This window comes from Colobus angolensis, unplaced genomic scaffold, assembly GCF_000951035.1.
Source record: "Colobus angolensis palliatus isolate OR3802 unplaced genomic scaffold, Cang.pa_1.0 Scaffold56, whole genome shotgun sequence".
Classification (NCBI taxonomy): domain Eukaryota; kingdom Metazoa; phylum Chordata; class Mammalia; order Primates; family Cercopithecidae; genus Colobus; species Colobus angolensis.
In genome coordinates this window covers 12,338,670-12,365,538 of record NW_012119154.1, presented here as the reverse complement: position 1 = coordinate 12,365,538, position 26,869 = coordinate 12,338,670, and the positions used below count along the sequence as shown (strand labels likewise).

The following is a 26,869-nucleotide window of genomic DNA, read 5'->3' as shown; positions in this document are numbered from 1 at the left end:
CTCAAAATCATTTTTTTACCAGTAGTAGTGAAGGAAGGTATGATGTGCGATCTGTGATCTAAGATGTCTTTCTCCTAGCTCCCTCTGGGCTCCAGGACAACCAACTGTAAAACAAGTAGTGCAATCTATGGCCACAGCATGGAGTAAGGAATACGACGTGGCAGACATGAATTAAACCTGCAGCTTCTGCTTCTCACCCACTGTGCTTTTTCCTATGATACTAAATGCTCAGAAGCACAACATGGGGCAGCTTAATACATTTATTAACTATCAATAGAAAACTCACACCCATATCTTTTAAATGGTTGAGTCAGTAGAAATAGTACTAGGGGCCAGGCGCGGTGGCTCACGCCTGTAATCCCAGCACTTTGGGAGGCCAAGACGGGCGGATCACGAGGTCAGGAGATCGAGACCATCCTGACTAACACGGTGAAACCCCGTCTCTACTAAAAAATACAAAAAGCTAGCCGGGCAAGGTGGCGGGCACCTGTAGTCCCAGCTACTCGGGAGGCTGAGGCAGGAGAATGGCGGGAACCCGGGAGGCGGAGCTTGCAGTGAGCGAGATCAGGCCACTGCGCTCCAGCCCGGGCGACAGAAAAAAAAAAAAAAAAAAAAAAAATTGTGCTAGGTCAGGAAAGATGTTTTATCCTAGACCAAGCAGACACAGAAGTCAATTAAGTGAGAATGACCTGGGCTACAGAGAGTTTACACTGCTGCCTCCACACTTTTTTTCTTGCATTCAACTGGCTTGGTACAACAGTTCTTCATGGAAACTTTTTTGGAGCACCTACTGTGAATCATCCCATCTCTCCTGGGTATTGAAAAGAAAGTGGCTGAGTAAAGGGAACACAATCATACACATACAGCTCTCTCAACTACAGAAAGAAAAATCATTAACCCTGATTTGTAAAATGAGGTATTTCCATATATGAGCCTTGATTTCCCGTTTAGTTCTAAAATACTGTAACCCATTTCCCAAAGTGTTTTTCTTTCATCATGTAACACCCCGGATGAGGAATTTTAGTAAATATCTCTTTCTAACAAGGAGTTTGAGATCCTCCCACTCACACATACACATACACTTACACACACAGCCCTGTTTTGTTTTGTTTTTCCAGAAAGTTGAAGTTAAAACTTGGTCTGTGAAGAAGTTCCTTTCTTTTGACCCTCTCTATCTCTAAGTCTGAGACCATTGCCAGAAGCTCTGTCTTTCCTACCTGGCACTGGGGAGTGGAGCTTGCTTGCGGCCTCTCCACTGTACCCAAGGGTAAAGCCTTTAGCCTTGCCTGTTATATCCTGCTCATGTTCTCCTCCCTTCTGGAACCTTTCCTATTAATTAGCAGCTCCCCCAAATCCAGATCTGCTAGGGGTTGGGGAAGAATTCAAAAGTTACAGAAAAAGCAGTAGAGAAGGAACAGTGTTCTTATATCATTTTTGAGTTACCAATTCAAAGAAATTGCTAGCAAATTACTATAAATTTATTTGAAGTCAAAGAATGGGTTACAGTTTTAAAATAATTTTCACTCTTACAGAAAGTTTTATGTCTTTTTCATTTTTAATCTATCCAGTGTTTAACAATTCTTGTGTGATAACAGTAGATTGCTTTTTCTGTATTGACAGTTACTAATACACATAAATACCCACACATTATAACTTTTATATTAAATTTATGGTTCTCAGAGCCGTGTGGTCCCAGGCATTTCATATACTCAGATGTAGCACTGAATTTTTACAGAGGACTAGATATGAAAGCATAATCCTGTACAGAAAGAGAGCTGTTTGTACGTAATAGAATGGAAGTCAAGCTATGAAATTATGACCTAATACATACACTGGTGGAAGGATATGAAAGTCATGTAGGCAATATGCAAAAAGACATAGAAAGGTAGGGAAGTGCAGCCATGTTTTCTCACAGATATTTTTTGTCGAACTTAGCGGCATTCCAATAGAAAACAGACAAGTGATGCCTTTGTAGCTCTTGATTACATATTTACCTGAAGTTTTGAAAAATTAAAACCTGTGTACAAAACTATTTTCTTTCATAAGCATGTCATATTCTCACATACAACATGACTCTTTTGCCTCCATAAAAGGAAATAATTTCTACAAATATCCTCTAATCAAACATTAGTGCAACTGCTTTCTTTCACAACATTATATTTAGCTTAAAAATAATCATTTCTTGCCACTTTACATCAACCTTGTGCTTTAGAGATATCAATGAACAGACTTTTGCTTCTCCCATTTGATTTACAAGATCCTAGGCGGCTTATAAATACTGTGTGTGAAATAGTTCATGAATAAAGACAGACAAACTCAGGTATGACATGATGGACAGATCATTTTCTGAATGATTAAAACTGGACAAAATTGGATCCAATAGAATCAAGAAGATCTTAAAGCTACTTAAAAGCTACTAAAAACAAGTTGGTAACATTTTAAGCTAACTTTCAATATTACAGCAAAACAAGAAACTCAAGTTTTTCTACCGAGGACAAGCAAGCCTGCTTGAATGTTTTAAAGAAAAATAGGCACTTCCTTTTCCTTCTTTAGATAACTCGCTATTTCCCCTGTTGTATTTACACAGTTCAGGAGTCTAGACAATAGTGTGGTCAATACGATAGCACAGGCCTGCTTAGCAGCCCTCTGCTCCACTCTTCCTCTTGCGGTCTGCACCGGAGTACTATGCATTTTGTTTTGATTTTTAAGGAGCTCAATTTGAGTACTCTAGTCCACTTTTCCAAGCACTCACCTGCAAGCATTTTTATCTGAAACACCGAACTCTCTCTCCACAACACCCCCCACCCAATCTGATTAGTGTCAACACAGCTGCCCATTCTGAGGAATGTAAACTAATATTGTTGTTAGACCTCCCTCAACCTTAGGAAACTTCCTCAAAGCCTTACAGTCTCTTCAGGATTTTTTTTTTTATCCCTTTGCACAGGTTTAAATACCTAAGACAAACTTGCTGAGAAGAGATCAGAAATGCAAATAATCAATCCCTTCAATAAAATCCTGTATGCTATAATACACATTTACACGCATGCATGTATAAATATTTAACAACGCATCCCTCCAAAGTAACTTTATTTGTCATCACACGTGAAAGTACAAGTCACCCTCCACGCGACAGAAATGTTATTACAGTCCCTTCTGGATTTAGGTGGGTCTCTGGACTGACAGACTTAAAAATGAAGATGGCTTTCAAAAATCTCACCTGATTATTTTGAAAAAAAGCTTCATTTGCTTTTAGGATGAAGTCTGGAAATAGACCTATGCTAAGAAGTTAAGACACAGTCAACTAATTTTTCTTACTGGTACGTGAAGACCCATGATAGGATTCATTGCAATGTATCCAGCAGAGTGTGATCTGCTGAGTCTGTTTTTATAAAAAGTGACTTTATAAAATCCTGAACATTAGTTTTTCAAATACATAATGTCATCCAGATTTTTTTTTCTTTTTCATCTTCTCCTACTGCTTCATCTCCTACTTAATAATAATAATAATAATAAATCTTACAGCCACCACAGAAAACATTAACCAAGAAAAGGAGATTCCTACATACAATTTGCAAAACATTACATTGGGTGACCGAGAACCACAAATATGTAAGTCTTTTAAAAAATAATAAAAATTAAAAAGCATCTCTAAATGGAGTGCTAAAATCTAAAATCCTTACCTCACTAAATTGAGTCTGGGCATTGTTTTCCAGGTACAACATGTTAGCTGTAAGATTGATCAATGCTGCTGTCCTCTCTTCTGGCTCCAGGATTTTGCCAACCCCCCCACCCCCTCTGAGACCCTTACGATATGAATCTACTAAGAAGATAACAGAACTCAAGTCCCTCTCTCTCTTTCTCTCTCTGTACATAATTTAAGGTTTCCTAATATATACCCAACTATAGGCATGAGGAGGCGGGACTCTTCTCTTTACCTGTCCAATCCATCAACTTCCACCTGGACTCCTCCACTCCAATGGAGTGAGGCCTCTCCCATCTCATTAAGTAGTTAGAATTCCTTATCACCAATCTTTAAAAGAAAAAGAAAGAAAGAAAGAAAAAAAAAAACCCAGGAGACAGACAGGTAAAACTTTCCCTGTCTCTTTCATAAGAAAGTGCACTCTCTTTTAAAAACAAAACAAATCTCCCCAAACAAACCGCACCACCACCACCACGATTTACAGAAGGCATTTCAGAAACTTATTTTACTCTTTGCAACTGAAAAGTAAACTTCAGGAAAACTTTTAGAAGGCTTCTTTTTTTAAATCTAGATTTGAGGTTTCAAGAATGAATACACCAAGTTAGAAATTAGGAGAGAGAACTCAAATCCACTGTTACATTTAATCAATATAAAAAAATCAAAACCCACTGCCTGATAGCTAAAGAGTATTTAACTTATTTTCCCCAGAGAAATGCCAGTGGTCTCATATCAAGCAATGACAAAATAAGCTATCTGATTTTTTTGAGCATGTTTCAATAACAATTTAAACTACCGGTCCCGTTAACTTATAAAAACAAACAAACATCCATATTATGTACAGGAATTAGGAATCCTGATAAATATGTCTTTTTTTTTTTTTTTTTACAAAACCCTTATATATTTGAATATTTCTTTTCTCTATTTTATTGTACCCAGTTTATAATAATATCTTTGCTTGTGAATAGGTAATAAAAATGATTACAGCACATGATGCATCTATGTAAATGATGAGTAGAATAAGTATTAAAGCATAAGATAGCAATTCTCTTTTGTCTTAAAAATACATTTACCTAACTACATACCAACATTCATGCAGAATCCGGCCTTGGTTTGAAGATTTGTTGGAGATGAGATGCACCCTGATGGTTATCATGTGATTCATTAAAATACTCTCTTTACTGCTGAGTGTTTGTAATTCAGTTAGACTGATTTCTCCACATCATCCTACAAGCCCCACTCAGGAACCCAATGTCCTCTATTTTGCTTGAAAAGTTGTAAGTGGTAAAGACAACTATAAGTGAATATTGTGATTTCTTCTAAAATTTAGAAGACACAAAATTTAGAAGAGAATTGGAAGCCAGAAGAGACTAGAACATACATTTCAGAAACAAAGTTTGCAAATATGTTCACGACTTCCAATTTGCCTCCCCTTTACTTCTACTTTTGCATCCATAAAATGTATGCACTTGAAGGATGATATGGTCATTGGCTGATATATAAGACCCATAGGTTTCTGGTAATAATGCATCCTTCTTTTATAAACAGAAACCAAAAAACTCCCATAATATAATTTGATCTTGAGTATGCAAGAATATGACAGTACTCTGTAACACTACAAATTTATATTAGACAAAACATTCATTTCTTCACACATACATTGGGAAGAATGATCTCTCTTTCTACCTGTAATTAACCAAATGAGCACTGCCTAAGAGGCCAAAAAAAAAAACAAAAAAAAACCTGCTTACAAAATACAGTATAATTATTTGTACAATGTGTTTAAATTCTACACCTACTGACAGCTTAAGAGTCAATAGTAGAAAGCAGATGGTTGCTCTCTTAAAGGTGTACATGATTCCTGTGGCCCAAAAACTTGGATGATCCTGAAAATCATCCAGGGTGCTTTTTAAAAACAGATTTCTGGACGTGGCCCCAGATCTCCTGAATCAGGCTCTGCAGGGCTTACTGCCCCAACAACTGGATTTTATACAGCTTGCTAGGCGGTTCTGTATGAGTCATGCTTGGGAATCAATGATCTAGAGGAAATGCTGTTAGCACAACTGCCTACAAAAGTCATTATTGAATTGTTTTTTACACTAATGGGATCATGTAGCCATTTGAATATCCAAATCTAAGGCTCAAGGTCTCAAGTATTGATATCCACTAAAAATGTAAACAGCTTCATCTTTCACGAAGTCAAAAGATTCCCAGCAAGATCTGATGGATGGAAAAGTCAGATTCCTTCCACGTGCCACCTCAGCTATCAGCATGAATTCAGATACGGTCTCTAACATATCTACAAAGATTCTGGACAAAATGTAAGACAATATATCCACTGTGGCTACTTGAGAGCTTCGAGTATTTTGGAAGAAAAGAACACTGGACTGGGAGTTAGGAGATAGGAGCTCTGTGCCCTTGGGGCAAGTTACTTAACCACTCTGGATTCAGATTCCTCATTTGTGAAATGAGGAGCAGAGCTAAATGATTTCTAAAGACCATTACAAAGATAAGAGCCTGTTTTTGTCCAGAATCAGGGAAGTGATTTAGAGGATATTCATCTTATTTTACTTGGATATTTATTTGTCTCTCAATTTGCTCATCTCCATATTGTACAAATGATGTAGTCAAATTGCACAGCTACTTAAGATACTTAAATGACATAAAGAAAAAGGAACAATATATTGGTGGAAAATCCGTATTTTTTGCTTTAAGGTATCCTCACAATGAAAAATTAGCTAATGGTTCATGTAGATTTGAACTCAGCACAAACATTTTCATAAAAGAGCTAATAAAAGTATATCTGATGTTTGATTTCAGAATTAGTGTGAATAGCTGACGTAAATACCATGCATTGATTTAAGCAGGTTACAGAGAAGTAACAATTCTCTGCACTCAATAAACAACAATGCTTATACGTGGATCTCAAAGGTTTAGTAACATGCATTAACTTTCCTAAGCACCTAGTGGTGTAGGCTAGTATTATTATCTACATTTTTCAGATAAATAAACAAATTCAAGGATTTTAAGTGAATGCCCCAAGTCCTCAGTAGTTAGAACAACTCTAGTTAGAGCTCTTGCCTTTTCTCAGGCATTTCCTCAGACTTCTTAAAGCTCCACGGTCTCAGAATTAGGGGTCAGCACCGCCCCCTGGGTAAAAATGCCAGTGCTGTGAACCCACAGCTTTGGGAATAGAAGTCCAAGATGTCAGATCGAAGCATATGCTTTCCAGAAGTAACAAAATGCTAACATTTTGATGAATATCCAACATCCAACTTTTTATTATAAGTGCTATATTTTCCTGTGTTTGTGTGTGTATTTGTGCATGCATGTATGTGTGTGTGTGTGTGTGTGTGTGTGTGTGTGTGTGTTTAGGTATGTCTGGTCTTTCAAACTTGCATACAGTATTACAGTTTGCTTTTTGGTGTAGGAAAATTCTAATTTTTCCATAGTCAACTTTACCATTTTTTTCTTTGATGACTGTGTTTCAGACATAGTTTGAAAGGCCCTTCCCAGTCCAATGTAAAATTTTGCAACCATATTACAGTATTATGAGTTTTGAATGTTTTCACATGCAAATCTTTTAACTTTCCAGAATATACGTCTGTATGAAAAACAAAGGAAAATCTACTCTCGCCCATTGAAAACTGATCTTTATTATCTATTGAATATTTTTTCTCAGATTTGAAATGCCATTTTCATAAAATACCAATGTCAATGGCTCCATTTGACATCTCTATGTGAAAAAGTCAAATAGTTATATTGTATTTTTTTGGTTTGTTTGTTGCCTTTTTATTTTTTATTTTTTTCTTGATTTACAATCCATGGTTGTTTCATTCCATGAATACAGAACTAGCAGGTACAGGGGGCTGATAATCCTTCTACATTTTAATAAGAAATCCACCTGAATGCGGCTGTGCGTGGTGGCTCACACTTGTAATCCCAGCACTTTGGGAGGCCGAGGCAGGCGGATGACAAAGTCAGGAGATCGAGACCATCCTGGCTAACATGGTGAGATCCTGTCTCTACTAAAAAAATAGAAAAAATTAGCCAGGCATGGTGGCGGGCGCCTGTAGTCCCAGCTACTTGGGAGGCGGAGGCAGGAGAATGGCGTGAACTCAGGAGGTGGAGGTTGCAATGAGCCGAGATCGTGCCACTGCACTCCAGCCTGGGCAACAGGGCGAGACTCCATCTCAAAAAAAAAAAATACACATATATATACACATATATGTATATATACACACATATGTATCTATGTATATATACACATATATGTATATATACACACATATGTATCTATGTATCTATGTATATATACACATATATGTATATATACACATATGTATCTATGTATCTATGTATATATACACATATATGTACATATACACACATATGTATCTATGTATATATACACATATGTATATATACACACATATGTATCTATGTATCTATGTATATACACATATATGTGTATCTATGTATGTATATATACACATATATGTGTATACATATACATAGATACATATGCATATACATATATACACATACATATATATGCATATACATATATACACATACATATATGCTTATAATATATGCATATGCATATATACACATACACATATGCTTATACATATATGCATATACCTATACATACATATAGGTATATGTATATATGTGTATGTATATGTGTATGTGTATATATGTGTGTGTGTGTGTGTATATATATACCTGAATGTTGAATGAGGGCAAAAAAGGAATATACAGCAATGTCTCCACTTTCTCTCCTCCCTGCTAGAGCTCCCTCACTATCAGTTCACCTTTCCTAAAGGGCAACTCTGATCACGTCCCTCCTCAGGGTGTCCCAGTGCCAGCAGGACCAAACAAATTATTTACAATGGCATTCAAGGCCTTTTAAAATCTGGCCCCAAACTACCGTTTCAGACTCACTTTCCTTATAATCCACTCTGCTTAGCAAATGTGGACCCCAGCTGGCTATTTTTGTCCTGTTCAATCCGGTCCCTGAGTTTGGAATGCCTTCATTTGCTTTCCTGATATATTCAAATACTTTTAGATTCTTTAAACAATTTCTCTAAATTTCTCTAAATCCCTAAAGTTAAATCTTCTCTTATTTTATATGAATATAAATAAAAGCAGTAATAAAATTCTACCTTTTAATGCAAAAAGTTGTATACTTAACTGTCTCCTCAACAAGATTTTGAAGTTTTTGAAGTCAGAATACATTTATGTTCATCGTGTCACATTTAGTACTCCAAAAGCTCGGTGAGTATTAGCTCAATTAAACAGTCCTATAATTCTATAAGAGAGAACTAGAAAGTAGAAGAGTATTTACCCAAAGCATTTATTATGAGACAGACACAGAGAGATACCTTTTCATCTTGTAAAAATCAAAGCATAGCATCTAATTAAAATAGAAGAGAGAAAAAATATTGCTTTCAATTCAAGCTCAGTATCTCAAGCCCTCAGTAATTACTTGTGAAAAGGGAAAGTTGTCAGCATGAAAAACCTGTAATAGTCAAGAAAGGTTGGGGTTTTTAGAGCATGTGTGAAAGCTAAGAAATGGTGGGGCTTTCCAAGCTGCTGCAAAACAAAACCAATGAGATCTTTTTGATATCAGCTACCATTAATTTGAAGGATGATCTACAAAACACACTGAGTAACTTTTAAAGTTCTAATACTATGTGAATTAAGTGTTTACCTCCCTCTCCTGCCTCAGATAGGTGATAAGAATTAGCATTTGAGGAAGCTACTAAAGGCCACTAAATTAGTTCAACAAATCAATTTTTAGTCTGAGGCTAAGTTCCAAAACAAGATATTAGATCTCATCCATTTGATGACCAGCTAAGTTCTGAAAAATGGGTAAGTCTTATAGGCATACAAGGGGAGATGAGTTCTGTCTTAAATCTTACAGTGTATTCTAGATTTAATTTTTTATTTGTATACATGTTCAAGTAAATGATAAAATGGTAGACAGAATTTAGATTCTCTGCACTTTTTATGGTTAAGGTACTCAAAGCACTTTATATATAACAAACTCATTTAATTCTCATAAAATTATTCCTTAGATACTATGTTCATTGCTATTTTACAGATGAAGACACTGAAGTGCAGAGAGATATTAAACGATGGAACTGAGATCCAAATCTGTGTATTTTGAGACTGGAAAACACTGTGCTTCATGGTTAAATTACATCTTCATATTTACTTTTCCCCCTTACTCCTGTATTTATCCTTCTTCAATGTCACCTATGTCCTACAGTTCATTTGCCGTATAGCCAATGCTATGATTATAACAACAACAGTATTTTACCACTTACCTGGATTTAGATAGTGCCTTACTTACAGTTCAAGTAAATAGATGTACAAATGCACAGAGATAAGATAATCTCTCCTCATATTGTTTCGCATTATGGATTTAAAATTTTTAGATTACAAAAAATAGTGTGAAATTTAGAAGAAAAAAGTAAAATACAGATAAAAAATGAAAGTCAACTGTAAGTGCAACTCTCATAATTACATTAAAAGTTTCTATGGTCTTCCTCCTATGTTTATGTATGTAAACAAGATTGAGATCATACGCAATATAATTTTTTTAGTTATCATAATATTTTGAGTATTTTCCCCTGTTAAGTATTCCTACAACTAAAAGTACTGGGTCAAATGTTATGGACTTAAGTCACTTCATGGGTATAGTATCAAGTTATTTTCCAGAAAGACTGCAACAAATTACATTTGAGTGAGGCTATTACAGCACTGAGCGGATTATCTTTTCCAACTTTATAAATAAAAAAAATTTTATTTTCATATTAATTCCCTTTATTGCTAGTGATATTACATGTGTTTCAATATGTTCATTAGCCCTCTGCATTTCTCCTTTAAATGGCCTGTTAATATATTTTGCCTTATTCCCAATCCCTGCTCCATTGAAGTAGTGTCTTCTTTATTAATAAAGTTTAACCCTTTAATAGATTCATCAAATATTTCCAAACTGCTTTTCTTTTTAGTATTATATACACTAAAATAAAAACTATTTTATTATATAAAACTGACTTCTTTAGGATTTTAAAAAATACATGTATTTGTGTAGATTACAAATATGTTGTTGAAAATACAGAAAATACACCATGGATGGAATAAATTGCAGTCATTTATCCTAGAAACTACAGGTAGACACCATTAGCATTTTGGTTTATTCTCTTCCAGAGATACATATTACACATAAGTATGTGTTTTACCAGCTGTACACATATTCAATACTAAAGATATATTTTGTTAAATCTGTACATATGTATCTGTGTATACAGATGCATATACCTACTTTTTGAAATTAATCTGCTAAAATGAGTACATTCTCAGGTCATTAAATGCATTATATTAAATTAAATTTTAAAATTAAAAAAATTAAATTGCTACATAGTTATTGAATTAATTTAGCTATTTCCAACTAATTGGGAATTCAATTTGCTTCCATTTTTCTTTACCACTATAATCATAAAGCAAAAATTATTACACTATTTATTAAAGTACACTACCATAAGCAAATTATTCAATTAAAAGACAAAAATATTTTAAAGCCTGATAGATACATTAATTTCCAAACAGGATACCGGTTTATGTTTAGGCCAACAATGCATTACAGAGCTTACCTCACTACAACACTAGTACAAGCACTAGCAGCTACTATTATTTGAAATATTTTTAAAAAATCTTAGAGTAAAAACTCATCAACAAAATTAAGTTCCTCCTATTGCTATTATACGTTATTCATTAACATAAACATACTTATCTGTACTCCCACTGACTGGTCTACTTCGGAAAGAGAAGGTCTTAAATCAAACTACATTGTGTTTGAATAGTGATGTGTTGCGTTTCTTTGAACCTTCACCTCTAAAAGCAAAATATCACCTCACATTATAACATTTAACTTCCCTAATCAGCCCTATGGCACTATTTAGTTTATGGTAGATTCCAAATAAATGTCAGTATCTTTTATTGTTGTATTTATCAATATGTGTATTTCTGAAGATGGCTACTAAATATCTCCTATAAATTCTTATTTTTTAAAGCACTGGCTTGTCTTATGTTTGAATAGACTGATTAAAACTATATATTTCAGTCCCTGGCCCTCCTACTTACTGCCACATCCTCCATACAGCTGCCACCATGGCAAATGGTCATAGACGCAGTCCACTGCCGGCAAGGAACAGTGGAAGGAACTCTGGAATCAACATCAGGAAACCTGGGCTTTGGGTTCCACCTATTTGATTTTGAGTTTGTCTCTTTTCTGAATGGATAATGAATAAGTATTCACTCAAGTTCATTGCATAACACATCACTTTTCCTTCTGATTCCACTCTGGGATACATTATAATACAAGCCCAGATTTCCATAATTCATTCTACCTTGAAACCATAAAAACGAAACCCCTCTTGCATTCAGGATCATGCATGAAAGGGTACTGTTCTAAAAGTCATGAATTTTGGGTTAAGTTCTGCATCTGCCAGTAAATTCATTACGTTACTTGAAGCAGGACACTTCCCCTGCCCATGCTTCAGGTTTTCAAGCTGTTAATTGGGTTTAGTGTTATTATATATTCGGCATCCTATATAATTGTGATCCTACTCTCCCTGGAGATGGCATTTGTCTATTCAACCTAGATTTGACTGACTATTGACGAAGACAAGACAACTTCCCTCTCAACTTCACATCAGACGTCTGTTCTTCGTGGTATTTCCACCCTAAAGGGCCAGTGAGGCAGCTAATTTTATAGACCAGTTGATTTCTACCAAGATTTCAGCCCTGGCAATTTTAGGCTTCACTTTCAGTTCCTCAATTTCTCTCTCCTCAGCAGGAATAATAGGTTGGGCAGGAGATGCCTCATTCTTTCTGGAGGCTGTATTTTGAGGCAACTCAGCTTTCTTACGTAAATCTTCTCCACCCTTTCCAGGAAAAAAAGAAAAATCCCTAGGCAAAATAGAAAGGAGGTGTATTTACTGTGGAATCCTAGATGAACTCCAAGTGGGGCGGGGACTGTATTTTGCTCTTAGAGAGTTCTAGCGTCCGTCTCTGGTTTTAACTGCTGCCGGTCTGCACCTTTAGTTACAGCATATGTGTCCACTAGTAGCCACAGTTGTTTTAGAAAATAGGAGAAGTCACAGGTTTGTGACATAATCTCACCTGTGAATCTCCCATCCAGTATGCACACCACCTTTGCATCATAAACCACGAGGGTGGGTAAGCCACTCCGAGAACCCTGTTTTCACTAATCCTCTCTGCTACACTGTTCAGGATTACATTACCCTTAAATCCCAAGTATACAGAAATGGTGAATATAACGGTGGATGTAAATGTGGTATCTGTAGCTATCTATAGTTTTTAAAGGTCCACTTGTTTCATGCTGTGACTTGCTATCAGGCCTTGACATAGCTATCTAGTCTGTCTGTTTCTCAGCCCCTTGCAAGTACAATAAAGACTTGGCCAAATCCTGTGGGATTTCTAAAGTTCTTTCTGGGCCTGACATTCTCAGATTTTCTCTACACTTCTGAAGGACGCTAGTCCCTCACTATGCAACTGCTTTGATAATGTCTGTTTGGCAGAAAATAGCCCTTAACATAAACACAAAACAAGAAAAATTGCATTTTAAGAAGAAGAAGAGAGTCAACATGATCAGGAAAACAGAAAGACTGAAACCTTAACTGGACCCAGGATAACTGACATCACTGCCACCGCCAGCAGAGAGGTGGAAGTAATTTAGGTATGACAAACCATAGTGTTTCTTAACACTGGGGAAGCAGCATGGACCGGAAGCTCTCCCAGGCACAAATGTCACCAGGCTGGTGTCATCTTCCTTCTGTGACAACAGGCCATGGGAGAAAAAGCACCTATCTCTGGCAACAATTTCTACTCACTCTAAGTGTGGGGTGTAGAAGATCTTAGTCCAAAACAATAACAAAGACATAAAAATAAGTGCCTTCCTTGTGTCATTTTTGTCCCAGTGACCCTGAGTACAGAAGAGAGTTAAGTGTACATAGAATTAGGAAATAGGGGCCTATAAGTAAGGTATGGAGGAAATTGTTTTCCAAAATGAAAAACCAAATCCAACTTCAAGAGTGTAAGAAAATATTTTGATAAGAAGGTAATGATCAGTTCTAGCTTTAAAGTGTTCTATATTTCTGTCGAGGATGATTTAACTTGAGTACTTCTTTTGAAAAAGTCTTGTTAGTGGGCAAAGAAGGGTGCAGTGATTTGAGGCTGGGTTATAAGAGCTTAAGGATATGTATCCTGCATTGCAGCTTACAAAGCATACATGTCTTATATTTCACAGTTTGGCAGCTCTGTAGACCCTAGTTCCTCTATTATCTCCAACAGGCAAACTCAAACACATTCTTTAACACCCACATAACTGCTACTTCCATTTTACTCCACACTGGTTGAGTGTCTTCTATGTACTTAGCTTGTGCTTGCTAGGATCTGTCTTCTTGCCTTTTTTTGTAATTTCTTGTCTTTTCTAGGCAGTCAGTTGCTCTCTCCATTAACATTTTACTAATTCTTGGGATACCTATATTATTGTTGATCTGATCTTATTGCCTTTTAGTTATGTTTTCATGAATCCCACACTGAAATAGAAGCTTGAGAGCAAGGGCAATGCCCAATTTAGTTCTATATTTCCTGCAGCTTGGAAAGTATGCAGAGTAAGCACTCACATTCTGCTTGGGAGATGTTTGTTTTGGTTTGATCCATATAATAAGTCTGTGAAGTTGGCAGAGTCTTACTGTCCTCCATTCTCAGATCAGGACATGAGGCTCTAGAGGGGTTAAATGTCATACTCAAGTTCATTCGATAAACTATACTTAAGGCTGGAGCTTGGAACTCAGGTTTGCTGGCTCCAAATTTCATGCTTCCCTGTGCTACACAGGTTACTCTGTCACAGAAGAGATTACTGTCTTGCACGCATGCCTGAACATTGTGCAGGAATTCTGTATCAGAGCAAATCACGTTTTTTACTTGCATGCTCTGCAAGGGAAATTGAGAGGTCCTGTGGACACAAATGGCTCCCAGGGATTTTCTTTGCAGCTTTTTTCCCTACATGTTGGTATTCTGAGCTTCCTACTGTTACAGACACAATGAACTGACTTAACTCCACTTTCCCAAGCCTGATTCACAAGTTGATTAAAAAGTGGTGCAACCAAGTAGGCGTGACTCTGTGACCCGGGTGGTTAAGCCAGATCTTCTGGCCTATGGAGGTTGCTGGTTTGATTTTGTAAGAAAACATTATCTGCATTGATCATGAACTAGACAATTCTGTAATAATGTCACAAAGAGATTAAAAAAGACTCAAGAGGAGGGATGCATTTTAAAAATATAGGTAATTTCCAGCAAAGATTGCAATTTACTTTAGGGTTAATATATATGTGGCTTAAAAGTAAAGGGAAACTAAAGACTATAGCCGCCTAATAATGATGAAATCATTTCTTCAAATGGAATTCAGTATGAGTGTTGTATTTAAATCACAAAAAGAAATGCATAGCAAAGTCAGACTTCATTATAAGTAATATAAAGACACATCCACACATCCACACACACACAAGCTATGAAAAAGCTGGCTTCGGCAAAAGAAAAACAATAAAGCTAAGGAATTATTTGTAACTCAGTTGCTAAGTGAAAGAAATGGTAATATTACACCCATCTTATTTACTTATATTCTCTACTTTAAGTATTTCTTCGATTTATGAGGTTTTGTGATGCAGATAGTTTCTCTATGGGGTAAGGGATTTAAGCTACAAAGTTAAAGGGCCAAGTTGATAACAATGTAAGTGGTGTGACCAGATCTGTAAGATTATGGACAAAAAAGAGAACTGATGCTTCAGTCTAAGCATCTCTTTAAAAGATATATTCAGCTTCTTTTATCCTAACTCGTTCCTCAAAATATCCACATTCTTACCATTCCTGTTTAGCAACAATCATAAGTTCTTGGCCATGATCATTAACTAGAAGACTACTTGAGCAAACTAAAACCCATGTACAATCCTCACCCATCAGACAAGCTCTACTTTCGATTCCATTATGACTCCAGAATGGAAAAGATCAAAAATGTTTACTGGTTCACGTAATAGAAAAGATCGTCAAATTTGAGTTTTGCATCCTCTTACAGGGAATCTAGACAAAAAAAAGTGAAGGCGAACGTAAATAATAACTGATTAAAAATTAGTTGATTTTATTTTAGTGATACATCAAACCATAGATCCATTCAGTGTATGTTAATACTAGAAGGGCCATCAGTATGTTAGAGGCCATCAGTTAGAGACCATTTTATTTCTCCCACATATACATGTAGACAAGCACATTTCCTTTCAAACATTAACTGAATATTTTATTGTACATTATTCTGCAATAAGACCTAAAGAAGAATAAGACTCGGCCGGGCACAGTGGCTCATGCCTGTAATCCTAGCACTTTGGGAGGCCAAGGCAGGTGGATCACTTGAGGCCAGGAGTTCGAGACCAGTCATGGCCAACATGGTGAAACCCTACTTCTACTGGAAATACGGCAATTCGACAGATGTAATGGCGCATGCCTGTAATCCCAGCTACTCAGGTGGCTGAGGCACCAGAATCACTTGAACCTGGAAGGCAGAGGTTGCAGTGAGCCGAGATTCAGCCACTGTACTCCAGCCTGGGTGACAGAGTAAGACTCTGACTCAAAGAAAAAAAAAAAAAAAGAAGAAGAAGAAGACGATGATGACTCAGCATCTGTCCAAAGACTTCCTCATCTAGTATAGGAGACATATACTTAAAAAAAAAAAAAAAAAAAACTAATATGTTTACAAAGTCGAGTGAAGTGCATGTGAAATAGCAACTACAATGAATGCTAAGTAAGTGTAAAGTTACAGACACAGTTCTATGGGAACAGAGAGAAAGGAGTGATTAATTCTTCATGAAGAGATAAGGAGTTGAATCCATAAGGGGTAAAAAGGAAATAGAAGAGGAAGAGGAAATAGACATTTAGGAATCTAATTAAGAAACGGCATAGGACAAAAGACAGAGACCTGAAATTATGCATTCAGAATAACAGGGTGAGGCCAGGCGCGGTGGCTCACACCTGTAATCCCAGCATTTTGGGAGACAGAGGCGGGTGAATCACCTGAGGTCAGGAGTTTGAGACCAGCCTGACCAACATGGTGAAACCCCATCTCTACTAAAAACACAAAAGTTAGCTGAGGATGTGGCAGGTGCCTATAATCCCAGCTACTCAGGAGGCTGAGGCTGGAAAATTGCTTGAACCCAAGAGGCGGAGATTGAAGTGAGCTGAGATCCTACCATTACCCTCCAATCTAGGTGACAGGGCAAGACTCTGTCTCAAAATAAAATAAAATAAAAATAAAAAAATAACAGAGTGACTTAGGTGAGCCTGGAATGACAGGAGATGGAAGACAGAGTAGGAAAGACATGTTGCAATAAGACTGTGGTGGACTTGAATTATCTGTTTCCTTTCTCATACTTGAAGTAAATATGAGAAATATACTTCAGGTTTAAGCTTGCAGAAAGGTTTATGACTTATCTTCCCTGAAGATAAAGTTATGGGCTAGATCACCTCTTATTTCCTATGACTTGATATTTCAATTCCTTGGATTACAAATGGAAGCCTTTCATGTGAATTGAAAGGATATTTAAAAGACCATAGAATTTAGGGAACTGTCTTCTGCTACTGCTATCACCAAAGATCAACATCAACCTCTCTTCTCGCTCTTATCCTGCATAGAGAAGTGTGCCAAGTCCACCCAACTGTCACAACAGCATTTACCCTCTGACCCTCAGTAAACAATTGCACAGGATGCCTTTTTAAATTGCTGGATGCTACATTCTCATTTCTTTCAAGACTGACCTGCAGGGCTAATTAGAGAGTTCAACTCTCTGCCCATCTGAGACTAACATTTACATCTAGGTCTGTAAGGCGAAACCAGTGCTCCTAACAGATCCCTAGCTTTGGAGGACTCTAACCTAGCAGGGGCTGGCTTTTGTTTTCAGAATACATTTAGGAATTCAAACATAAAGATCCATTTCTTCATTGCTACTCTTCTATAGGATTGTGAGCCTTTAACAGAAAGCAATCAGTTAAGCATCCACTCCTAAATCCTTTCTTCATTATTTCCTAGGACTATACATGTATTCACCCATAACAATGGTGCCCCTTTCTCTCCTTAGGCCGCAAGACAAGAAGAGAAAGGAGGAAGGGCTCTGTCTCTGTCTCTGTCTCTGTCTCTGGAGGGAAACATCGTGTTCCAAAGATAAAGGATAAAAACGAACGTCAGGCTTATTGTAATAATATGGGCAGTAATTGTAAGCAATGATAAAAATAAAACTAAAGAATATTACATCAAGTGACTTTAGAAATCATATAACCACACATTTTCATTTAGAGAAAGACAACATGAAATCCAAAGATTGAAAATAAGTGTTCCAATGCTTTGCAACTCTTTTTCATATTTTGTTAAATACAGGGTCTTGCTATGTTGCCCAGGCTAGTCTGAAACTCCTGGGCTAAGCAGCCCTTCTGCCTCAGACTCCCAAATTTGCAACTATTTTGTAAATGTCAAGTGGCTCTCCTTCTCTCCTCATTCTTAGGATTGCATCCCATATTTGAAATAATTACATCACTCATTACATTTAACTATGAGAACTACATATATTTTTGTTTATGGCCCAAGGCTTATATTTCAAGTGTACCAAAACTTTGTCTCAGTCATCCCATTGGGCTGCCTCAATTTCTGCTTTAAATTCAGTTAAGTGTTGGTGACTGTTACAGGTTTCCAATAAACATACTAAGGTAATAGTAAAAGGTAACCTCTGTTTCTCTCGATGAAAAGTTTTCACTTCTATATTTGGGGCTTAAAAAAGATATTTTAAAATGTGTGAATTAAAGAGAGATAGAAGGTTGGATATCACTAAAAAGAAATGAGGACAAGATGCTTATGATATTCAGAGAAGTACAGTAGCTGCTCAAGTATATTGGAAGGTACTTTACAAAAAACTTGATCCAAAGAGTATCCCCAATCAAACAGAAAGACAAAACTAAGTCAAAACAAGGAGAGAGAGAACATGACAAGTTACGATCTAGGAAGCTGTGTGGAAGGTGGTTTTCATCTTATACTGAAAGGGTAGAACCTAGAACCCAGCAAGAAGGCAGAATCCTCTGGGTTTGGGGTGAGGAAAAGAAAATAAGATTGACTTGAGGGAGAATGAGTTTGAAGTTGTAAAAAACTTAACACAGTGAACTCAATAACACTCAATAACAGCAAATGACTTTTTTATATGACTTTTTTCAATTTCTTTTTTTTTTTTTGAGACAGAGTTTCACTCTTGTTGCCCAGGCTGGAGTGCAGTGGCATGATATTGGTTCACCACAACCTCTGCCTCCCAGGTTCAAGCAATTCTCCTGCCTCAGCCTCCCAAGTAGCTGGAACTATAGGTACCTACCTGCCACCATGCCTGGCTAATTTGTTGTAGTTTTAGTAGAGACGAGGTTTCACTATGTTGTCCAGGCTGCTGGTCTTGAACTCCTGACCTCGTGATCTACCCTCCTCGGCCTCCGAAAGTGCTGGGATTACAGGCGTGAGTCACTGTGACTGGCTGTCAATTTCCTTTCTATAGGAAAAGATTTGTACCTCAATGGCCAACTGCGGACCTAAGTCTTGAGAATATATTCGATAACAGTTCTAACATTTTGTATAGCGCTTCATACTAACAGATGATTTGCTGTATCTGATGCCCTATTTGAAAGCACTTCCCATACTTGGCTGCAGTCAAAAGGTCTGGGTTCTGACACTTTCTAGGTTGGCAGCCTTGGGGAAAATTGGACACTGCTTTTACAGTTATTGAATAGGGATAACAACACCTACATCATCTCACAGGTAACTGTAAGGGTTGTCAAATGAGATGAAATGTTTATAAAGTGGGAAAAACATGAGATTATAATCAATACTATATGGAGATTACCAAAACAGTGATGCATATATCTTTATGTTCTACTTACTGCAAGGCTCCCTTCAAACACAGATGCACATACAATTCCTGTCACATTTTATCTTTAATTATCTCAACTTGAGACTTACCGGCTCACAAAAGTATTTGATCACAAGGAAAGATGGTTGCAAAGGTGCTACACATAGTTCTTTTAAAATCTTCTTCCAAGTATAAAATTTGTGTCCTAAAGGAAATTCAGTTTGTTGGAAGAAAGCAATTTTTTTCTTTAGACAAATTATAAATATGAAGCCAAGAACTTGGTGTGTGTTTTTTTTTCATATTCAGCGATATTTTCCGATCTTCAAAGGACAGAATACATGGCTCTGTGTTTTCTTACTTCCTAAGGGAATTATAAGCCAGTCCTTTGCATATTATAATAATAGAGTTAAAGCCCAGACAGAATGGGTGGTTAGATCTGATGATCTTTGTGATCTCAAAGTTTTCTATGATTTAACAAATACTCTCACATGACATAAGCTAGAAAAAAAAAAAGCCGTTGATGGAGAGGATGATCAAACAATATTTGTAAGGTCACTGGGTATTTATATTGGGTGATTTAATGACTAGAAAATTATTCTAGTCTCTGTTAAAGAGCAAAGTCATCTAAAAAAAAAATGTGGCAGCCAGTATTGTTCTTTAACTCTCCTAGGAATCAGCTTCTGAATTTTGAGTCATGGTCTGCTAAAAGGAAACAATTTTGGCTTGGCAACTTACTCTCTTTGTGTGAATTAACAAGATGTGTACAGAATTAATGAAGGCATACTCAAAGAGATCGCTAACAGAGTCCATCAACCTTATTAAACACAACTTCACTTCACAATGGTTTCTTGGAGCCATAATGGCCTGAAGCTGTCTGAAAGATTTACTGTCTAAGGACTTTGACCTAAAATAAGATTTACAAGGGAAATTTTTGAGGAGCAAAATAAATGCAAGAATGAGAATTACTCAGAGGGAATGAGTCTGACACAATCAGAAGGGATTAAAAAGACAGTAAACGCCTTACTTGGTGCAGTAGAAGTTTCTTTTTTCAGATCCAAATATTGTAGGAGAAAGTGCATACAAAACATTGCATCAAGATCAAGATAACTTTCAGAGCGATTGCTTCATATCCTGGTGCCTTAGCTTCACAGAGAGAGGGCAAAAACACATCTTTATCGCTGATCTTTCTTTGGAAACATTTTCACTGATTTATTGATTATGGAGGAGGACCACAGAATAAAAGGAAAGACCCCGTTTTCTCCTTACACTAAGGGGCCTTGATGTTTAAGTATACAGCTGCCTTCAGATGCTCAGATAAAAGACACTAAGTGGAAAGTAGTATATTATCTACTTATTACCCCACTTATCTGCTTATTTCTTCCTTGAAGTCTGTCTGCAATATCAATCACTTCTCTGGCAGCTTGCCTCACTACAAAGGGAGGATTTGATCCCCTGCTTAGTTCTCTAGAAGCAGCAGACTCGTGCAAGACTAATTCATTACACCACCAACGCTGTTAGACAAGATTATCAAGGGGTTGGGGTTGGCATGCTCTTACAGACATTTCTTGAAAATGAGACAGAAATTAAGTCTACTTTCCCATTAAACATGATGCAGTCTAGGCACTAAACAGCAATGAGTAACCACGAAACGCATCAGAGGAAAAGCCTTGATACTTTCTCCTGGTAGATATGAGCTGCTGTTAGGCAAAATGACAGCGTGAGAGCAACTATGGAACATACCAAAAAAGTTTGCTAGTCTCAAGTTGGTGTGTACTGATTGGTGAAATACAGAGCTAGTTTCCAGAGATTTTATACAGGCATCTAGCCTGTATTTTAAAGGAAGCATCATAGTACAGTGGAAACAATTAGAGACCTGGATTTTAGACTGGCTCCTTCACCAATTAGCAATGTGATCCAAGGCTTATCACTTCACTTCTAGGAGCATCAGTTTCCTTATTGGTAAAAGCATTAGCTAGCTAGTAGCTAATCTCTAAAGCCAGTTTGAGCAGTGACATTCTAAGTGAGTGAATAGAGCATTAGGTTATGAAGGAAAACAAACTAGCTCTCCATTAAATGTAAAATAGTTGTTATGCTTGGGAAGACATACATAAAACTTTGGGCCTGGGACAAGAAGCAAATTAGCAGAATGTCTATATGAACTCCTAGATTCATCATAATGGTTTGTTTATTTAACTGTCTTCATTAGCTGCTCTTAGTACATCAAAGAAGTGTTTCCAAACCCTTACAATTAGTCATGTAAACAAAAGCACAATTTATCACTCTGCCATGCTCAACAGTTTCCGATATGCTATCAAATCCTATTGAGAATGATATCTATACTAAAGCCATTAGATTATCATACAAATATTAAACAGGGTCGTATGTGTAGGAAATTTTCAACGTATTTTAAGAATAAATGAATCAATCAACGAATTTGCTGAATGTTGATGTGAACTGACCCACTGATTAGCAGACACTGCCCATTTACTGCTTTAGCCAAATGAGAGCCAAGATCTCACTCTCAGATAACGAGGCAATCAACCAAACAAACCTTTATTCAAACACGAGTTGTGCGTATACTGTCACCTGTGCCCAAATATTCAACTCAGGAGGGCTAAAAAAGAGTCTGTGACATTATTAACAGGAAGGCAATCATGAAAATTAAAGAAAGTGAGGGTATCTTCAAGGCCAATCAGCTGATCAGTGCTTTCATCCTCCATATATATGTATATATATTTATATATAAATATACACATATATAAATATGTATATATATTTGTATAAACATATACACACATATATTTGTATAAATGTATATACATATATATTTGTATAATACATATATTTATATAAATATATATGCATATATAAATATGTATATATGTGTATATATATTTGTCTCAGTTTTATCATAAATGTCACCTGTAGGTACAATAACATGAAATAATAATAAAACATATCTTTGAGATCTCATTCAACTCGGAGCTCCCAAACAATAGCCACATTTGTACTTGTTTAATGTTAGTATAAAATATTATGGGCACCTTTTAATTAGTCATACATACTAACCTGTTCACTAATGAAGTTAAGTGGCTTTTCATAACATTTAATTGAGCCAAAAATCCAACAAGATAATGCACTTATAATGGTGGTAGATATATATTGCCTTTTGTTGTGAGGAGCAAGGGTAATAAAAGATGTGAAATAACTTTTTAAACTGTAGAGCATGACTCAAACATATTTATTTGTTTGTTTTTGATGAATAGGTATCATTCTTCAAATCTTTACTGCAGTTAGTTTTAGTTCATCCACACAAAAACCTCTGACATATTATATGATTTATACAGCAGAAGTGACTGATAAATTTAAAGAGAAAATTTGCAGTATCAATTTCGTCTTACCTAACAATCTGTAGCGATGACTTGGATTAGCCTCCTCAAATTTGCATAAACTCAGAGAAAAATGTTCTTCAAAATGAAAAAGAAGGGACAGACTTCTAGGCATAGTACTATTCAATAATTCCCCAAAGGCGTAACTGTTGTTGCCTAACTTTGCTGCAAATTTCTTAATAGAGGCCAAAATAATTTTTTTTTTTTTTTTTTGAGACAGAGTCTTGCTCTGTTGGCCAGGCTGGAATGCAGTGGTACGATCTTGACTTACTGCAACCTCTGTCTCCTGGGCTCCAGCAATCCTCCTGCCTCAGCCCCTCTGAGTAGATGGGATTACAGGCATGTGCCAACATGCCCAGCTAATTTCTGTATTTTTGGTAGAGACGGGGTTTCACCATGTTGGCCAGACTGGTCTCAAACTCCTGACCTCAGGTAATCCGCCCACCTCGGCCTCCCAAAGTGCTGGGATTACAGGCATGAGCCACCACGCCAGGCCCAAAATAATTTTAATATTTACACATTCCAAATAAATAGAAAACAACAGGTAACATAGGAATGATAAAGAATTCTAACAAGGATGGTGTCCCAATGATAAGGATTGTGTCTGGTTTTCAAAATGTACATCAAGGCAATATGCAGCATTTAGAAGATGCAGATTGTACCATTTTTCTAAAGGCGCTAACAAGTTAGTTCAAGAGATGAGGCTACTACTCCCTCAAACCATTCAACAAACATTTGCTAAAAATGAACACGTGCCAGGCTTTGTAATAGGTTTAACACACACACCAAAAAGATATAATTTCTGATTTCATGAAGTTGTAACCCTGGCAAACAATCTGTTGTAAGTTATGAGCCAGTCTGTGATTTATTATTGGAATATAATCATCGGTAACAAATTTTCATCTTTTTAAAAAATGTATTCAGCCAAATTTAGAGTGTAACATGAGTGGTCAAATTGGATAAGATAATTTTAATTCAGAAAACGAATTTGCATTAAAATAGGGACAGTTTTAACCTCTGAAGAATCTTTCACTGAAGGTCAGTGACAAGGAGGAAGTCCAGCAACTTAATTGCCGAAAATGGCTACTTGGAAACATTTTTAAATGTCTAAATGGGTACAATCATTGAAAAAGTTTTATTTCTTTTGATACCTCCTATATGGTACATGAACCATTTATTGGGTATATTTATTATCATATTTTTACTCATAGACCTTATTAACTTTATTAATTGGATTAATTCTAATTGATTATTATTTTGAAAGGAAAACCAATGAAGTGGAAGAATACTAAGAAAAGATCAAACATAGTTCTTACATCCACTGGACACACAATTTCTAACCCAAACTCATGGTAGAGCTGTCTTGTCAGACTGAAACCACCACAAACGTATACACATAAATAGGAACATCTATAATAGTGTTTTACTGTCCAATATTCTCAAAAGAACTGACTAGAAATAACATTTAATGAAATAAAATTGTACTTTCATTTTTACCCAGAATAAAGTTCTACTCAACTTGATCCTTACATGGAATCAAGGTGTTGGAAGATGATAGAATTTATAGTGCCTTTAATGCAATAGTAAACATTGAAAAAAATATATTTATGCATAAACAGAGTCAGAGAATGACAACAGTGACCATTTGTTAAACACTTTTTAAGTCAAGACATGATTCTGAGCACTTTATATACATGGTTTGTTTTCTCACATTAGCCTATGAGGAAGGTACTACTATAATCCACAATTTACAAATGAGGGAATGAAACAGGGAGATGAAATAACTTGCCTGATGTTACACAAGTAGTTAGTTTTAGATGTGAGCTTCAAAAAGTTCTTCTGCAGCCAGATTAATTTGCTTTTGTTCTGACCTTAGATTGAATCTTCTCTGGCCATCTCTGTGAACATACCTATACTTCTTGTAAATGTCATTTACTAGGAAGTTATAACTCTGTGCTTTTTTGCTGTTGTTCAGCTCCATGCTTTATCTATTACATTCATTTAATCTGTACATGAAGTCTCACTACGGCACCCATCTGCCATTGTCAAATAAGTTTTCAGTACATTCTCTTATAACAACCCAATATTAAGTCAACTATAAAAAGGCAAGTCAATCCTTAATGCACAGTGGGTGATATTGCATCATAGGCCATTGCAGGGCATAAGTTTTGGAATTTTTGGTCAAAAGTGTTTATAATAAGGAAAAAAAGCAATTGTTTAATAATAGTGTGTTGACTTTAAAATAATTCTTTACTATTTGTCTTTCAGGATTTTGGAGCAGTTTGACTAATGATTAGAGATTGCAAAAGCAGTTTTAAAAAGTAACATGCAACTACCTATGTTTGTGATTCAAGATATTTTAAAAGAACTACATAATTATGAGAATAACACTGCTACCAAAATAAGAGGAACTGGATGTTGATGCTGGTAAAACATTGTAACGTCTATACAAAATCACCCCTTAAATTGTGTTTATTTAAAACAGCCCCTTGTGTTCAATTAGTGACCTAAGAAAGTAAATATTGAAGAAAAGCCCACATTTATTGAACCAATGCTCTTGTGATAAGCTCTTTATATTTACTATCTCAATTAGTTTTCACAATAATCATATTAATCCTGTTTTGCAAAACAATAGCAACAACAACAAAGCCCCTAAAACCTAGAGATGGTTAGATTCATACACGCAGGGTGTTTGAACACAGAGCCTGAAGTACTTAGTGCTTAAAATAAATCTCTAATAATAAAATACGACTTAATTTGTTTTATGTGCTGTGCTGGCATACTGTATGTGATTTCACATATATATAATTATTCTTAAAAACTAGATTAAATATCAATTATTTAGATGATTGTAAGTGATGAAACTGACACTAGAGAGGGTTAGTGACATGTGTCAGGTCACATAACTGAATGGTATAGAATTCATGACCACAGTCTAGGGTCCAAAACTAAGGTAGCTCCTTTGTCTCTGTACAAACAGTCTATTTATTGAGATATTTGAGTCTGAACATTCTTTCCTCCTGTAATTAAGCCATAAGATGATGACTTATTTCCTTTGCCTATCAGACAATTTAGTACCCTAGCCTCTATATGGTAAAAGTTGAGACTCACAGTTTTCCAACCATGAGCTCCTGTTTAGCTGAACTTCCTGAGGAGTATGACTGTTTCATCATATTGTTCCAGAGGAGTTAGAAATGAAAATCAAACTTCAGATTGATTCAAATTCTGGGGATGTCTTCAGATATAAAACTAGCAAAGAAAATGACTAGTCCATTCTTGGCCATTCAGATTTTAGCCAGAGAAAGCAAGAAATTAAATTTTTATAACACTTTGCAAAGCATCCTGATTCCACTGCACAAATTGAGAGACTGGCACAATGCTTACTGTTTTTTATCCCTTCACTGAATTCAAATCACAAACTATCCCTATATATTTAATAGTAACTATACACAACCAGAAGAAGAAAATGTTATGTAAGTCATTACTGTTCACATTTTTTCTTTTTTCCTGTAGAACTACTGGATGAGAAACTGGTTCAAATAAAATAAAAAAGGAAAAGATTCCATTGATATCTGTTATTGTCTAAGATGCTATTAAATAATACAGATAAATTTTGAAGTATATACTCTACTACTATTACATTTTTCACCATAGACTAAGAAACTTTTTGTTTCTACAAAAGCAAGATTTGTTAGGGGGAAAGATTTGTTATATGGCAAGATTTGTGGAAATATGTGATTTTTATACTTTGTTCCAAATTTTAT

General features: G+C 36.1%; 1 protein-coding gene across 7 annotated transcripts in view; it reads right to left on the bottom strand.

Annotated features, from left to right (window-relative positions):
- The window catches only part of TP63 (tumor protein p63), a 267,496-nt gene that overhangs the window by 104,650 nt on the left and 135,977 nt on the right, over window positions 1-26,869 (bottom strand). For 3 of the 7 annotated variants that reach the window (XM_011961605.1, XM_011961610.1, XM_011961611.1), the window contains exon 1: window positions 3,681-3,860. The exons of the other annotated variants lie outside the window; for them this stretch is intronic. In XM_011961605.1, the coding sequence (XP_011816995.1) occupies window positions 3,681-3,722 (42 nt within the window). In that variant the 5' untranslated portion in view covers window positions 3,723-3,860. Of the gene's footprint in view, window positions 1-3,680; window positions 3,861-26,869 lie in introns of those variants that run through there. 7 annotated transcript variants of the gene reach the window in all.